Below are 16,003 nucleotides of genomic sequence, written 5' to 3' on the forward strand. Positions count from 1 at the left end.
TGAATCGTTAAAAACCTTCTTCTTCTTCCACAGGGACATCCAAACTCTCAACTGTTTTCCCCTTCTTCTTGCTTGCCAACTCCTTCTTCCTCTTTACACTCTTCGTAGCCATTGATGAACTCTGTGTTGTTACAAGAGTCAAGAGGAACAACCTAGTCCAATTTCTCACGAGATTGGACTTTCTCCTTCCTTTGGATGAAAAAGGTAAGAACTTTGGTATTTGCGGCTGTTAAAAGAGTTTTCCAAACCTACTCCATAGATACACATTTATGTATATGTTTTTTTTATTTTTTTATTATCCTACGGACTTTTTAACACCACGCTCAAACTCCTTCTCATCTTATCAACCACCTTCCAAACACTTAGATCAACAGTCTCATGATGGATTCTAGTTTTATGACTTATGACACATGCATAACACATCACAAAAATGGGAAGGTGTGTTGCAAAAGAAGAGAATTCATTCCAAGGGCTGGGAACAGAGGTAAGGTTCAAGGTAGGCCAACATTGACAAAGAATGCCTTCATCACTTTCAAAGAACCAAAACATAGTATTTACTTCAGATGGTTTAATGCGAGTGCTAGCTATACAAAGTCATGTAATTCGTAGCACACAAAATTTTCTGAAGGCTCCTCACAAGCTAATTGGAGCTACCAATAATGTGTAAACTAAGCAGACATTCATTACAAAAGATCATGCAAATAATCACACCATCAGTCTCAAAAGCACTTCATAACAATTAAGCATAAGTATGCCAATTCTCTTCTCAAAACAATCGCAAAAATTTTCAGCATTTCAAAAGTTTTCGGCAAATTTTTGGCAAAAGCAAATTCCCTCTCCCCCAAACTTGAAATTGACATTGTCCTCAATGTTTAAAAATAAAACAAAAAGAAAATTTGCGATGAAAAAAAGACATAACAAAATTAAGTGATGGAAAAGGAAGAAAGACGTAGATGATTTAAGTGGTCAAAATTGTGCTCCTCGTCCACATAGGTTACCTCCCATGAAGTGCAAAATTTATTGTCTTCAGCCAGACATAGTCGTGGACTCTATCAGAGATCAATAGAGTGGAGGTACACCACTTCGTCCATGGTAACTTGCACATTCTCCCAATACGGCTTCACTCGATGCCCATTAACCTTGAATGTTTGATCAGAATCTTGATGTTTTAACTCTAATGCACCATGAGGGAACACAACTTGTATCACATATGGGCCATGCCACTTTGATTTGAGCTTTCCCAGAAATAGTTTCAAACGAGAGTTATACACCAGCACCTTCTACCCAACAGAAAAATTCTTCCTGACAAGCTTCTTGTCATGGTACCTCTTGGCCTGCTCCTTATATAACTTGGCATTCTCATAGGCTTCATGCCGCAATTCTTCTAGCTCATTTAGTTACAAGCGACGCCTATCTCCAGCTGCCTTCATGTCAAAATTGAGCTTTTTAATAGCCCAATAAGTGCGATGTTCTAATTCAACTAGCATATGACACTCTTTCCCATAAACCAACCGGAATGGAGACATCCCGATGGGTGTTTTGTAAGCAGTTTTGTATGCCCACAAAGCATCAGTCAAACGAACGGTGGTACCAATCTTTTCTATTTGGATTCACCGTCTTCTCAAGAATGATATGGGGTGCCCACACGGTGAGTGATCCCATATTTCTTCATTAATGCCGAACGTACATAATTATTGAAGTGACTTCCACCGTCACTAATGATAGCTCGTGACATCCCAAAACGAGAGAAAATATTGTCCTGTAAAAACTTCACAACCACTCGATGATCATTAGTTCTTGAGGGGACTGCCTCGACCCATTTGGACACATAATCAACATCAACTAAAATGTATGCAAAGCCAAAAGAGTTAGGAAAAGAACCCATGAAGTCAATTCCTCATACATCAAAAAGTTCAATGACCTGAATATTTGTTAAAGGCATTTGATCTTTGGCAACTATGTTACCGGTCCTTTGGCATCTGTCACAACTCTTACAAAAAATCCAAGCATCTTTAAAAATAGTAAGCCAATAAAATCCAGCTTGAAATACCTTGAGTGCAGTCTTTTTAGGCCCAAAGTGGCCTCCACATGCCTAAGCATGACTATGCTTCAGAATTTCTTGTTGTTCAGATTGTGATACACATCTGCGAATAATTTGATCTGGGCATATCTTGAAAAGGTAAGGATCATCCCATATGTAATCTCTTGCCCGTGAACTTATCCGCTTCCTTTCCTGATAAGGCAACTCAGTTGGAAGTCACCCAAAGGATAGGAGCTGCTCATCCCAAAAAGAGTCACCCAAAGGAAGTTATTCATGCTCGCTGTCAAGTAGCAGCCGAGAAAGATGATCAGCGACTACATTCTCACTTCCCTTTTTATCTTTAATCTCTAAATCAAACTCTTGCAACAAGAGTACCCATCGTATAAACCTAGGCTTGGCATCCTTTTTAGTCATCAAATACCTCAAAGCAGCATGATCTGTATACACAATAACTCACGAGCCAATAAGGTAAGATCTGAATTTTTCCAATGCAAAAATCACTGCCAACAATTCTTTCTCTGTTGTTGAATAATTCAGCTGCACATCATTCATGGTACAAGAGGCATAATAGATGGCATATGGCATCTTATTTTTCCACTGACCCAAAACAGCCCCCAAAGAATAATCGCTTGCATCGCACATTAACTCAATTGGCAGCTCCCAATCAGGTACTTGCATAATAGGAGCTGAAGTGAGTGCTTCTTTTAACTTGTCAAAGGCTATTCTACACTCATTTGTCCATACAAATTCCGCCTCCTTTGTCAACAATGCACACAAAGGATGAGAATCTTGGAAAAATCTTTTATAAATCTCCGATAGAATCCCTCGTGACAAAGAAAACTCCTCACACCCTTCACTGTAGTTGGATGAGGCAGTTTTGATATGACTTCGATTTTTGCCTTGTCCACTTCAATTCCACGGCTGGAAATCAAATGACCCAACACAATTCCTTCTTGCACCATGAAGTGACATTTTTCCCAATTCAAAACAAGGTTGTTTTCTTCACACCTCTCTAAAACCAACCTCAGATGCTCAAGACATTAATCAGAATCAGCTCCAAATATACTGAAATCATCCATGAAAACTTCAATAAACTTCTCTACCATGTCAGAGAAAATACTCATCATACACCTTTGGAATGTAGCTAGTGCTTTGCACAGCCCAAACGGCATCCTTCGGTATGCAAAAGTGCCATATGGACATGTGAACGTGGTCTTCTCTTGGTCTTCAGGAGCTATTGCAATCTGATTGTATCCACTATAGCCGTCAAGAAAGCAATAATGATTATGCCCGGCTAGTCTCTCCAACATCTGATCAATGAATGGTAGTGGAAAGTGGTCTTTTCGTGTTTCATTGTTCAACTTCCTATAATCAATACACACTCTCCATCCCGTGGTCATTCTTGTAGGTATTAACTCATTATTTTCATTCTTCACCACAGTGATGCCACTTTTCTTCGGGACTACATGAATTGGACTGACCCACTTGCTGTCTGAAATCGGGTAAATTACCCCCACATCAAGTAGCTTAAGAACTTCAGCTTTGACAACATCTTTCATATGTGGGTTTAACCTCCTTTGTGCTTCTCGAGTGGGTTTTGCATTATTTTCCAAAAAAATCTGATGTATACACCTTGCTGGGCTGATTCCCTTAATGTCAGCAATGGTCCAACCAAGAGCTATTTTATGCTTCCTCAAGATCTAGATCAACTTTGCTTCCTCCCCCAAACTCATATTTGCAGCAACTATCACAGGTAAAGTGTTTTGCTCACCCAAATAGATATATTTCCAGTGACTAGGTAGCTGCTTCAGCTCCAAATTAGGTGCTTTAACTGTTGAGGGAACAAGAGATGCATTAGTAGGCGTCAGCTGCTCAAAAGGAGGAGTATTCTTACCACCATAAGGCCGGTCCAACTAGAATGTTTGGATAGCCTCCTCTATTTGGTCATCCTCCAACTCTCCTTCAAAAATTGTTTTCTCATTCAAACCATACGCCACCACTGCTTCAACTGGATCAACACTAGTAACCTGAAAAACTCCACTCACAAGATCATGTGTAGTATCAACATTAAAACAATCACTATGATCATCATGAGATTTAAGAGCATCAAACACACGAAATTCCAATTCTTTGTCATTCACTTGCATAGTTACGGTCCCCTTTTTCACATTAATATTCGTGTCAGCAGTAACCATAAAAGGTCATCCAAGAATGATAGGTAAAGATGAGGATCTAGGACTGTCCTCCGTATCCAACACAACAAAATCAGTAGGCAAGATCAAGTTATTTATAGTTACCAAAACATCCTCTAAAATCCCCTTAGGTCTTTTGACACTACGGTCAGCTAGTTGCAGTGTTATAGAAGTCTCTTGAAGCTCTCCCAACCCAAGTTTTTCATAGACAGAGTAAGGCAACAAATTAATGCTGGCCCCTAAGTCTAGCAATGCCTTTTCAAAAAATTGATTTCCTACTTTACATGGTATGCTAAAACTACCAGGATCTTTAAGTTTTGGTGGGAGTTTATTTAATAACACAACACTAACTTCTTCTTTTAAAGCAATTTTTTCATGAGCAGCAAATTTTCTCTTCTGAGTACAACATTCTTTAAGAAATTTAGAGTAAGAAGGAATTTGTTTAATAGCATCAAGCAATGGAATATTAATTTCAACTTTACGCAAATTCTCAAAAATATCAGCTGCCTTAGAGTATGTTTTCCTTTTGGCAAACCTTTGCGGGAAAGGTGGGGGATCTCTTTCCCATTCCTGTGTCTCCACTGGTGCAGTTTTGCGTCCTGTTTGTACCCTGTCTGTAGCTTTACTGTAGTTTATAGACTCTGTTTGCAGCTGCTCTGTCTTATTGATTTGCTTGCCACTTCGAAGAGTTGTTACAACTTTCAATTGCTCTGGTTGCCCAGCTGGATTATTCAAGGGCTGTGAAGGTAATTCTCCCTTCTTCCTCTCACTCATCTCTTTAGCCATTTGTCCCACTTGGGTCTCTAATTTTTGAATGGCTTGAGTTGTTTTTTGCATGAATTGCATCATTGTGGTCTTCAAGTCACTCCTCTTTGCTGGTTGCTGTGTAGGAGCTGCTGTTTCCGCCGAATTTTGTTCATTCATCCATGAGAAATTTGGGTGATTACGCCATGGATAAGCTTGATTTCTCATGTTGAAATTTCTTTGTCCCAAGTAATTGGCTTGCTCTTGATCTGACATGGATGTCAATGGACAAGCTTCAGTCACATGATCATTATTTGAAGAGATAGCACAAATAGTGACTGGCTTTGTTGGCACCGAAGCTTTCATATTCATTCCCTTCATGGCTTCAACAATCACATCAATCTTTCGATTGATATTTCCCATCTCAGCTTGTACCATTGTGTCAGCACTTACTTCGTACATGCCTTGCTTCCTAGTTGAGCTTCTACCCCGTGTAGAAAATTGTTAGGAGTCTTCACTCAAGTCTTCAAATAGCTCCATTGCTTCTTCACTACTTTTCCGCATCAACACTCCATTACAAGCTGAATCAACCTTCATCCTGTTAATCTCATTCAAACCCTCGTAGAAGTGAAGAACAACATCATCCTTATGTAAATTATGGGTTGGGCAACGAGTCAAGCAGCTTTTAAAATCTTTCCAAGCCTCATAGAATAAATCGCCATCTTTTTGCTGAAACTTTGAATCTCTCGCACCAGCTGTTTAGTCCTATGAGCTGGAAAAAATTCCCCTAAGAATTTAGTAGCCATCTGCTCCCATATGCCAATGGTACCTGCTTCAATAGAATTATACCACATCTTGGCTCCTCCTCTAAGAGTGAATGGGAAGAGTACCAATTTCAAATTATCAGGAGATATCCCTGTCATGTGCTGGGTGCGACAAAGATCAGTAAAATCTTTCAGATGTCGATGTGGATCTTCATCAAACTGCATCTCATTATGTGGCACAGAATTCAGCAATTGGGGTGATAAGCTGACATTAGCTGCTCCAGTAGGTTGATACGTAATACATGATGGGTGGAGAAATATACCTGAGTGTGATTTTCACTGTGATGACATTGAAGTTGTCTCCCTAGTCTTCTCCTTATCTTCAAGCTCTTTTTTCCGGTTCCTCCGATCCTCTCCCTAATCTCCCTTTTCCCTTTCTCTAATATGATCATCTTATTTTCTCTAGCACCAAAATTGTGTTTTTCTCTCTTGTCTTGGACCCATTACTTTTATCTTTTTTTTCATCTGTCCTTTCATCGTTTGCTTTTCCTTTTTTTTGGCCCATTTTTCCCTATTTACTCATATTCGGTGGATTGAATTCTGACGTATATTCGCTTGTAGGTCGGAGAACCTCCGATTTGCTCTCTATATCGTGATTTTGTTAGACAACTACCTATCCTATGCCATTGCGCCTGATCATGTGTCTTTCTAGCCTGAAAAATCACATGGCTGTAAGTTCTTATCACTGGTAGACAATTAGCCATAGACTATCAAAATTCAAACACGTACGGTGTAAGTTGTAAGTTGTAACTTGAACTTCACAGTCTTAACTCTTCACTTGTGCACGACATAGTACATATAATAAAAAGCAACAATTGAGAATGTTCGATACTCAGAATCTCATATACCATTGATAATAGGAAATCATAAATACCATTGTCAGATAAGGGTGCCAGCATCAAATACATGCAAAGAATGAAAGAGACAAAGATTACCTATAAGCGGCAAGCTAGCAACGAATCGTGTACCTGAATCATGTCTTTGATTACCTTCTTCTTCTTCTTCTTCTTCTTGAGTTCTTCTTTGTGAAAGCAAGACTTTAGATACGAAAGATTAATTTTTATGGCTGGGCATGAGTTTTCCTTTGGCCTCGTGTTCGAATCATGTATCTTGCTTCCGCCTTCTTGAATCGTGATTATGAGTTTCTGATTGAGTCGCTGAGTTCTGGCTTGCGGGTTCAAGGTAGGGTTCCAAGGTTTGAGGGTAACATGAATTTTGGCTTGCAAATTCTAGTTAGGGTTTCAGAGTTTGTGTAATTGTGTTGTGTCGATTGTCGAACATGAAAAACATAATCTTGGGTTGTTTCGATTTAGGGCTGGGAGCAGTGGGACTAGGTTAGTCCATTGTCGTTTTGTAAATGGTAGTGATATACATACATAGGATTTGTGTACATAAAAGATACATAATGATGTGACAGCTGATTGGATATGCTGACTAGACAAATTTAAAATTTAAAATTCAAAAATCAAAAAGCAAACCCGATAATTCACTTTTATCTGTCCTCATATCTCACTTCTCTCTCCTCTATCTCTCCTCTCCTCTCTCTCACGCGATTCTCTCTTCTTCTCTCACGACCAATAATGAACCTCGATCGTCTAGCCACCTATATGACCGTCGCTACCTCCAAAAGAAGCGTCTGATCCCCAGGAGCAACGCCCAGTCACCATTTGCCATCACCGGTTGTTGATTTTGTCGAAAATCCACCATGAAGCCATGGGTATCCACCGAACAAAATTCACAGATTCGACTGATTCCGGTGTCGGTTTGGCAACTCGACACCACCAATGGACTCCCCTACATGAGGAGTACCTAGCTCAGCCTTTTGTCGACCGAAACGGCCACCGAAAAATGGAGACCCACGTCGAAGGTATGCTTCAGTGCGTTATTACACTATACATTTGGCAGTGTATTTAGCTTTTTCGGTTGATTGAATGTCTTATGGATTACTTCTGAAGCTTGATAGTGAGTTATTGCACTGCCATAACGAAAAGTGTAATTATTTTGTTTCATGGTTTGTTTGGAAAATATAGTTAACTACACTAACAGTTTGGAAAATTTAGCTTGTGTTGTCTCATTCTATGATTTAGTAGTTTATTTTGTTTCATGATTTGTTTGGAAAATATAGTTAACTACACTGCCAATATGCATAACATATTTGGGATTAGTAGGTCCTGTAGTTTTTTTTTGTTTCATGTTTGGTTAGAAAAGTGATATAAATACACTTGCATAATGCATAATGCAGAATTGGGGAATTTAGTTTGTGTCGTCTCATTCTATGATTTAGTAGTTTATTTTGTTTCATGGTTTGTTTGGAAAATATAGTTAACTACACTGTCAGTATGCATAATGTCTTTGAGATTAGTAGGTCATGTTGTTCTTTTTGTTTGATTGTTTGGTTAGCTTTTTTCAGTTGATTGAACGTCTTATGGATTACTTATGAAGCTTGACAATGGGTTATTGCATTGTCATAACAAAAAATGTAACTATCATGAAAGTGGACTGAATTGGGTGAATTGATTGGAACCATTTTACTATTTTCTAACTACATTGCCAGTATGCATAATGTTTCCCTAGTTGTTCCAGGTTCTTATTCTCTTATTCAACGTATTTTGATGAACACTGGAGTTTATGTTTGTGTTTCTGTATGGATTTGTTGTGACTGAGTTGAATGTGGTAGATGCTAATTTTATTCATTTTAGATTTTGTTGTGATTGAAGTATTATTTGTTAAAAAAGTTGAACAATTTGTTGGTGATGAACATTGTCATTCCCTTAATATGTCTTTCATGGTGAGACTTTATTATTGGGTATACCCATTTTTTTTCATGACAGTGACTTATTACATTATATTTTTGACAGTGTATTTGTTTGTCAGTTTATAATGCATTACAAATTACTAGTGTATTTAGTGCCGCTGCTTCTTACACAGTCATTTTCCTTGTTAAATACATTGGTTTCACGTTTTATGGCATTGAGTTATTACACTCTAGTATGATAATGTAATAATGAAAGAGTCATTTCATTTTGGTGTTGATATTATATGAGTTATTACATTATCAATCACTAATTTATGTAGTTATCAAACAAATGTATGTTTCAATATTGTTTTGTAGTGAAGAGATGAGTTTTCAATCAAGAGGAGGTCAATAACGAAGGATGTAATGGTGATTACAAATATCTGATATTTACATGTGGGAGTTTAAATAACAAGGCGAGGCTTGTTGGTAGACTTTCCGTCGATAGGAAGTGGAAGATTACATTGTTTGAAGATATCCACAACCACAATCTAAGTCCTTGTCATTCTAGATTCTTCGTATATAATAGGGAAATAAACCAGAGTGTGAAAATGCAACTAGAGATTAATGATATTGCTGGAATTCGACCGAACAAGAGTTACAATTCATTTGTCATTGGTGCCGATGGGCATGATTATTTTACAGTGTATTTGTTTCTCAGTTGTTAATGCATTACGAATTATCAATGTATTTAACCAAGCTAATCATGGCAGTGACTTATTACATTATGTTTTGACAATGTATTTGTTTCCCATTTTTTGGCAAGTTCGATTATTATCATGCAATACCTTATTACATTATGTTTTTGACAGTGTATTTATTTTTCAGCATTTAATGCATTACATATTAGCACTATATTTTACTACTAATAGATGAGAGTCTAAAGAGAGAGAAGCGGGAAAAAAAAATGGGCATTTAGGGTTTTATGTCAATATATCTATGTGGCATGCCACATAGATTATGTATATTATGTACCTGAAAAATTATGTATGTATGTCATTTTCCTTTTCTAAATTTTGTTTTTTCAATAAATAAATTTAATAAATAACAATAACAATAACAATTAATATTTAAGCAGTGGGACTAGGTTAGTGCATTGTCGTTTTGTAAATTTTGTTTTTCAATAAATAAATTTAATAAATAACAATAACAATTAATATTTAACAATTTTTTTTGGTAATAATAATATGCTTAATATTATTGTATATTTATATTTTATATTAATTTCTTTCAAATAGTTAGTTAGCTGATAATTATCAACCAACCGATTTAAGGTATTTTAAAAATCATAAACTGACCCTTCTATACATAGGTTGGTCGTCGGCATTGGCCGGATCAAACTTATTTTCAAACAATGGTTCGCGATTTCACCAAACTTTTTTGTCGATTTAAGTTATCATTGACGGTAGATGATGATTTGACTTTGGTCGGGCTAATAGGAAGTTTCATTTTGGTGGTTGATTCCTCAGGAACGATGGTTGGACGACAAACTTCATCTATGAAGGCAGGCACAAGGAAGAAGAATACGGAAGAAGAAAAAATATTTTTGACAATGCAAGGTACTTTTGATAAGTTTGTAACTTTTGTCTTATTTCAAATTATTTTTTTATATGGCATAAATACATGCAACTTATGAATTTCATATATGATATTCATATATGTATACTATCAAAATGATTACATACCCAATATATTGATCATCCATGCGCGGGAATCGCCACGTGGTCTACCAACCAGATCAAGGTTTCAAACTCGCTGTTCAACATTACGCCCACAGAGAAGAAAATGGAAAGAGAATTGCATCCATGCAATATTATTAATCAATCTGTATTCTTATCTAGTGCTGAAGCAATATCAGTGGCTATATTGTTCGCATCCGCTGCAATTCCTAGAAGACCTTTTCTTGCAAATCCAGCACAGTAAAGACCGTTTTGACCCTTCCATTGTTGACAATTTTGCTTGGGCATTCCATTCTCATTAAAAAGATCATCACCACCATCCTATAAAAAATTAATAGAAAAAAAAATGATTAGTAATATAATCTAAAACTAATTAATTTTTTTTTTTAAATAATAGATGAACAAATTTATACCTTGAGCCACCTTCGGACTGTGCTTTTGTAACCTGTAGCAAAGATGATAACGTCGTATTCATCTACCTTGCCATCTCCGAAAGTGATTTGGTTTCCTTTGATACTTGTAATTATCGATGACTGAACCTACACATCATCATTGTTTTTTGGGTGCTTTGTGGTATAGAATTATTCACGCGACTAGAAGTAGCTTATAAGCTGTAAAATAAGACTGAACCAAGCTCGCTACTGTAAGTATGTACCTTGATATCTCCCGTCTTGATCTTGTCCATAGCCCCAACATCAATGGTAGGAGATCGACCTGTTAATGTTTTGAGATAAAATGGACCCTCTTTTGGCATTTGAAACCCATATTTGGAGATATCTCCAAACGCCAGTTTGCTAAGCTTCACAGTTATGGAATCAATCATTGTCAATGGTAAGCTTGATTGCAAAAGCATTGCCCCGAACACAATCTCCTTGGTGACGATATGTACCTACATGTCATGAATTCAAAAGGTTCAAGTAGAATCAATCAATCAAATGAATAACCATATATAATTTAAAAAAATTACCAGAGTCATTGGAAAGGATCTGCGGGCTCTGCATTTCCCCAAAGTCTATAATTCTCATATAATAGTTTGGGAGGTGTAACACATCATATCACATTTTTTTTTCTCTTTTAGAACTTGTTAGAATTTTTTCCACCACTAGATGAGAATAGTAAACTTTAGGGAACACCGTGCATGTTCAGAAGGTCGACTTTTATTATTTAAGAGGGGAACAAAGATAATTACCGGGCTACGAACAACAATGGACGTATTAGCGCCCCAGTTATACAAATCATAGGCGATCTCCATTCCAGAATTCCCACAACCCACAACCAAAACATCTTTGCCTCTCAATTCCATGCCATTGGCATATTGATTCGAATGCATGTACTTCCCTTCAAAGCTATCCAGCCCATGAACATTAGGGATCAATCCTTCACTATTTTCACCAGTTGCAGCCACAAGAAACCTTGCAAGGTAAACTTCATTCACATGTGAAGCACTATTCTTGACCAGGACACGCCATTTCTTCATTCTCTCGTCATAGGAAGCAGACTCGACAGAACGATTGTATCGCGGGTTTATGTTGAAACGAGATGAATACTCGTCCAAGTAATTGATAAAATCTTTCCTTGGCACAAATTCGGGCAGATTAGAAGGGAATGGCATGTGAGGGAGTGCACAAAATTGTTTTCCCAAGTGAAGTTTCAAGCGATCGTAGGCACGATTTCTCCATAGAGAGGCACTACATTCCTCTCTTTCAAGCAAAAGATTTGGAATCGAGTGCATGTTTAGGCATGCAGATGTTGCTAACCCTGCAGGACCAGCACCTACAATAAGAACAACTACTTCCACTAATGCAGAAGACATGTTGTGCTTGTGTGTGTGTGTATATGAGAGGAGGTAGTGAGTAGCAAGAAGAAATTAGTCTTTGTGTGTGGTGACTAGCTAGTGTTTATATATAGATATGCCCTCACAGATTTTTTTACCAACCTAATTTCCTTTTCGAGTCTACCTAACTTTACACCAACCTCCAAGAAGCAAAATTAACTCAAAATGAAGGATTTAATAACTTAAGGTGTCATTTGGTTTGCAGAATCTAAATTTCCAAAAATAAGAGTTTTCCTTTTCAAATAATTCTTATGTTTGGTTGGTAGAATTATTTGGTTGGTGGAATTTTGGAATTTAGAATTGGACAAAAAACTGGATTTCCCCGGAGCTTTGTACTGATAAATAAATTTTACTATTGATAAATAAATTTAATTTCTTTCCTCAATAGCTAAATTTTTAAAATATGTTTCCAAATCAAAGAATATATCATTTCAATAACAAATTGAATTTCTTTCCTTAATATGTAATAAATTTCTCACATTTTTATCATGGAACTTTATACTTGGAATGAATTTTAGTTATATTTAATTTGTAGAACAATGTGTGTCAACAACCTACCCACACTGAGCAATCATCCTGAGGAGAACTCAAATGACAATAAACCTTAGACATTTGATTCAATACTACTTGAATAATAAACACCTCAGTGCTCAACATAAAAAAGAAGTATAAAACAAACATCACAATTAGAGTGTTAAACCTCAGTGGTCATTAGCGCATCGAAACAACAAAATGTCTCGAGTCTATAGAGACTGAGTCATAAGATTGTCGTAACCAGGATTACAACGCAAGTGCGCACATATGTGTCATTACGACCCACCTGAGCATATATGAAGCCGCCACCAGTTGACATTTATAAACGCAATTGGACGTCTGACTATTAAGGCTTGGTTTGCAAGTGTCACCAGAGATTCATTGAGGTTCGAATGATGGCCTGGAGTCTTTATTGTTCGGGGAACGATGTGACATGATGGAGATACTGATAAGAAGATGCATGATATGTGGATGATATATGGGATGTAGGAGACTCGAGCATACGCAAGATGCATGAGGCTCTGCCTATTTCCAAATGCGCAAGCAGAGGACACATATGAATTCATTATTTGTGATGCACTGCCTACCATGATGTGAGTTAATAGGAGACATGAACACCGCCTATTCTAAATTGACATTCTAGTATGTATGATTCTTACAAACACATGAAAAACTATCTGCTACATCATGAAATGACTATATCAAGTGGCTGCCTATCGCGATTTAATGATTTATGAATGTACTAAAATGCGAGAAGGTAACATATGAATTGAATGACGTAAAGGATATCTAAGATACTAGAAAGAGAAATTTTATGGGGGTACCTCCATTTCTCGCTTTCCTAAAAATATCTATCGATCACCGAAACATTCACTCTTGTCGATATCTTAGAAGACTCTATTTTATCAGTTCGAGTTGTATACCCGAGTGTAGAGTCCTCTGTTGTGGTGACTCTGGTTGGTGATTCTTGATGGATTTTCCTTCTATGATTCCTGGATACCTTCTCCTAATTCTCTCTAGAATTCTCTCTCTCTCTTTCTCTCAAAAAAAACTCTCCCTTCCCTTATGATTCTTTCCGCTTATATGCACCTTTTAGCTGCCCTGTCATTTCTTGCTTTTTTTCCTTTTTTGAACAACTATCCTCCACTTTTTCCTTTCTCTGCCGACTGCCCTCTGGCTCCTATTGTGCCTAAACCCATGGACATCCATTTTGTTCTGTCATGCCATACCCTCTATCAGACATCTGCCTACCCTAGTACGCTGCTCATTTATTCGTTATTTTTTCTGTCTAGCGTGGTCGATCATGTGGCCCAGTTCACTCCTAAAAATTGGCAGGAACTATTACTCTACCCTAAAGGAATGGGAAGTGTTTGGGGCTAATTCTTAATGGACTGCACCTAGATTTGGTGAGTAATGAGCTGGACACAAATAGGATATTTGGGTCTAATTTGAGAATCGGTTATGATATACATATATAAGATTGGTATACATAAGTATACATAATGACATGGCATGGTGATTAGGATGATGATTATGCAGTTTTATAATTCAAAATCTCAAAAGGGAATATAATATTTTAAGCTGATTTTGTTATTTCCAAGACCAAAACCCTCAAAACATCAGTAATCGTAACTGGAAAGAAGCTTCCAAAATTCTCCCAATATGCAGTCCGATACTCCCCCCTGTTTATACCTTCAGCAAGCTTTTTCATCTCCGTTGATAATCATCCGTGCTCACAATTGTTGGCGTACACTTATAATCGTCCGTCACAACCGTTCTCTGGCTTGGTCTTGCTGAAGTTGGGTTAATATCGAATAAAGGTATGAACTTTGAGTGAGTAATTTGTTTCTAAATAATTTTTTTGACTTTTAATGATCTTTTTTTAATCAATTTCATTGTGTAGGTAGCTAAAATATTTGATTACACTACCATTTTGTGTGGGTATATATATACACTGTCGATTTGAGTGTTTTAATGGATTCGTTTTGCTCGGTTCCACTATGTAGGTAGCTAAAAATTTTGATTACACTTCCATTTTTTGTGGGTATATAAATACACTGCTGATTTGTGAGTGCTTGAGTTTCTTTGCTCGGTTTGATTGTGTATGTAGCTCAAATCTTTGATTACTGTCATGGATATCTATGTTAATTACAATGTTAATTCATAATTCACTATGATTTTGCGTAATGTATTGAGTCCAGTGCAATATGCATAATGTATTCCGTTTACTTTTTGGCTTGAATGATTTACTTTAATGTATAATACACTACCAGTTTGTAAAATGTATAATACACTATTGTTAATTAAGGTAATTAATGATGCAATTGGGTTGAATGATTTACTTCACTTGGTGGGTGGGTTCAATTTGTTCAAACCTCCCCCTAGTGTATAATAATACATTACCATTTTGAAGAATGTATTGGTATAGTACAATATGCATAATGTAATTGGTTTACTTTTTGGCTTTAATGATTTATTTTACTGTATAATACACTACCAGTTTGCATAATGTTTTGTGTCTAGTTTTAACACTAAAATTTGTATAATACACGGTTTTTTTTTTACATAATATTAATATTGAATTTTGTTGTTTCAGTATGGCCAAATTACAATACCGGTCTAATCTGCAAGGGATAGCGACACTATTAAGAAGCGTGCGATTGAAGAGTAGTCATAAAAAGTTTTTGCAAATGACACCTTTTTGGAACTTGTACAAAGTGTTCAAGAAGAGGAGCATAAGAAATTAAATACCAAGAAACGCGATTTGATCGTACAAGACATTATTGACACCTACAATGATAAGCGTGGATCGTTTATTCTTGGAGGTAAGAGAGTTACCATTACAGAGAATGATATTTCTTTGATCTTTGGAGTAGTGTTCGGAGATATTTCATTGAAGATAGGCCCAAACAAGATGCTCGATGATTGTGAATTTGTGAATCGAAGGTTTAAGGGAATTGATATGATGAGATCGCCTAACATAAAGCAAGCAATTGACAATGCTTTGATAGGGGATACAGACGAGGACGCAAAAGATGTCGCATGTTTGTTTATGCTATACACATGTCTTACTCTGTTTTTTTCAACAAGAGCAGATGCATTACCATGGGCTTTAGTAAAATTTGTTGATGTGGTCGAGGACATGAAGAAATGGAATTGGTCATAGGAAATCTCAGAGAACATTCCACAATCAATTAAGAAGTACCAAAAGGAAACAAACAAAGTTACAGGTTGTGCAACTTTGATCTCGGTGAGTAATAACTACTTTGTACGAGTACTACTTGATGTGTATTTACAGTGACAGTTTATGTGTATTTGCATGTAGTATTGGTTTTGTGAACACACAATTGTTTTCACCCCC

The 16,003-nt window shown here is 36.8% G+C and overlaps 1 protein-coding gene across 1 annotated transcript; it reads right to left on the bottom strand.

Annotated features, from left to right (window-relative positions):
- Positions 1–10,415: 10,415 nt before the first annotated feature.
- LOC119979865 (probable indole-3-pyruvate monooxygenase YUCCA11) lies at positions 10,416–12,087 on the bottom strand. Its single transcript, XM_038822488.1, has 4 exons — positions 11,464–12,087; positions 10,930–11,163; positions 10,688–10,813; positions 10,416–10,595 (listed from the first exon to the last, which is right to left on the bottom strand). The coding sequence occupies exons 1-4, from the start codon at positions 12,085–12,087 to the stop codon at positions 10,416–10,418; spliced, it is 1,164 nt and encodes a 387-aa protein (XP_038678416.1).
- Positions 12,088–16,003: the final 3,916 nt, after the last annotated feature.

The sequence above is a fragment of the Tripterygium wilfordii genome, chromosome 15 (genome assembly GCF_013401445.1).
Source record: "Tripterygium wilfordii isolate XIE 37 chromosome 15, ASM1340144v1, whole genome shotgun sequence".
Classification (NCBI taxonomy): domain Eukaryota; kingdom Viridiplantae; phylum Streptophyta; class Magnoliopsida; order Celastrales; family Celastraceae; genus Tripterygium; species Tripterygium wilfordii.

Excerpts from the sequence above, each read along its gene's own strand:
- LOC119979865 (XM_038822488.1), bottom strand. The coding sequence starts at position 12,087 with ATGTCTTCTGCATTAGTGGAAGTAGTTGTTCTTATTGTAGGTGCTGGT. Across the intron at positions 10,814-10,929 it reads TCAAGACGGGAGATATCAAG|GTTCAGTCATCGATAATTAC; the intron begins GTACATACTTAC and ends GATGATGTGTAG. Across the intron at positions 10,596-10,687 it reads CAGTCCGAAGGTGGCTCAAG|GATGGTGGTGATGATCTTTT; the intron begins GTATAAATTTGT and ends AATTTTTTATAG.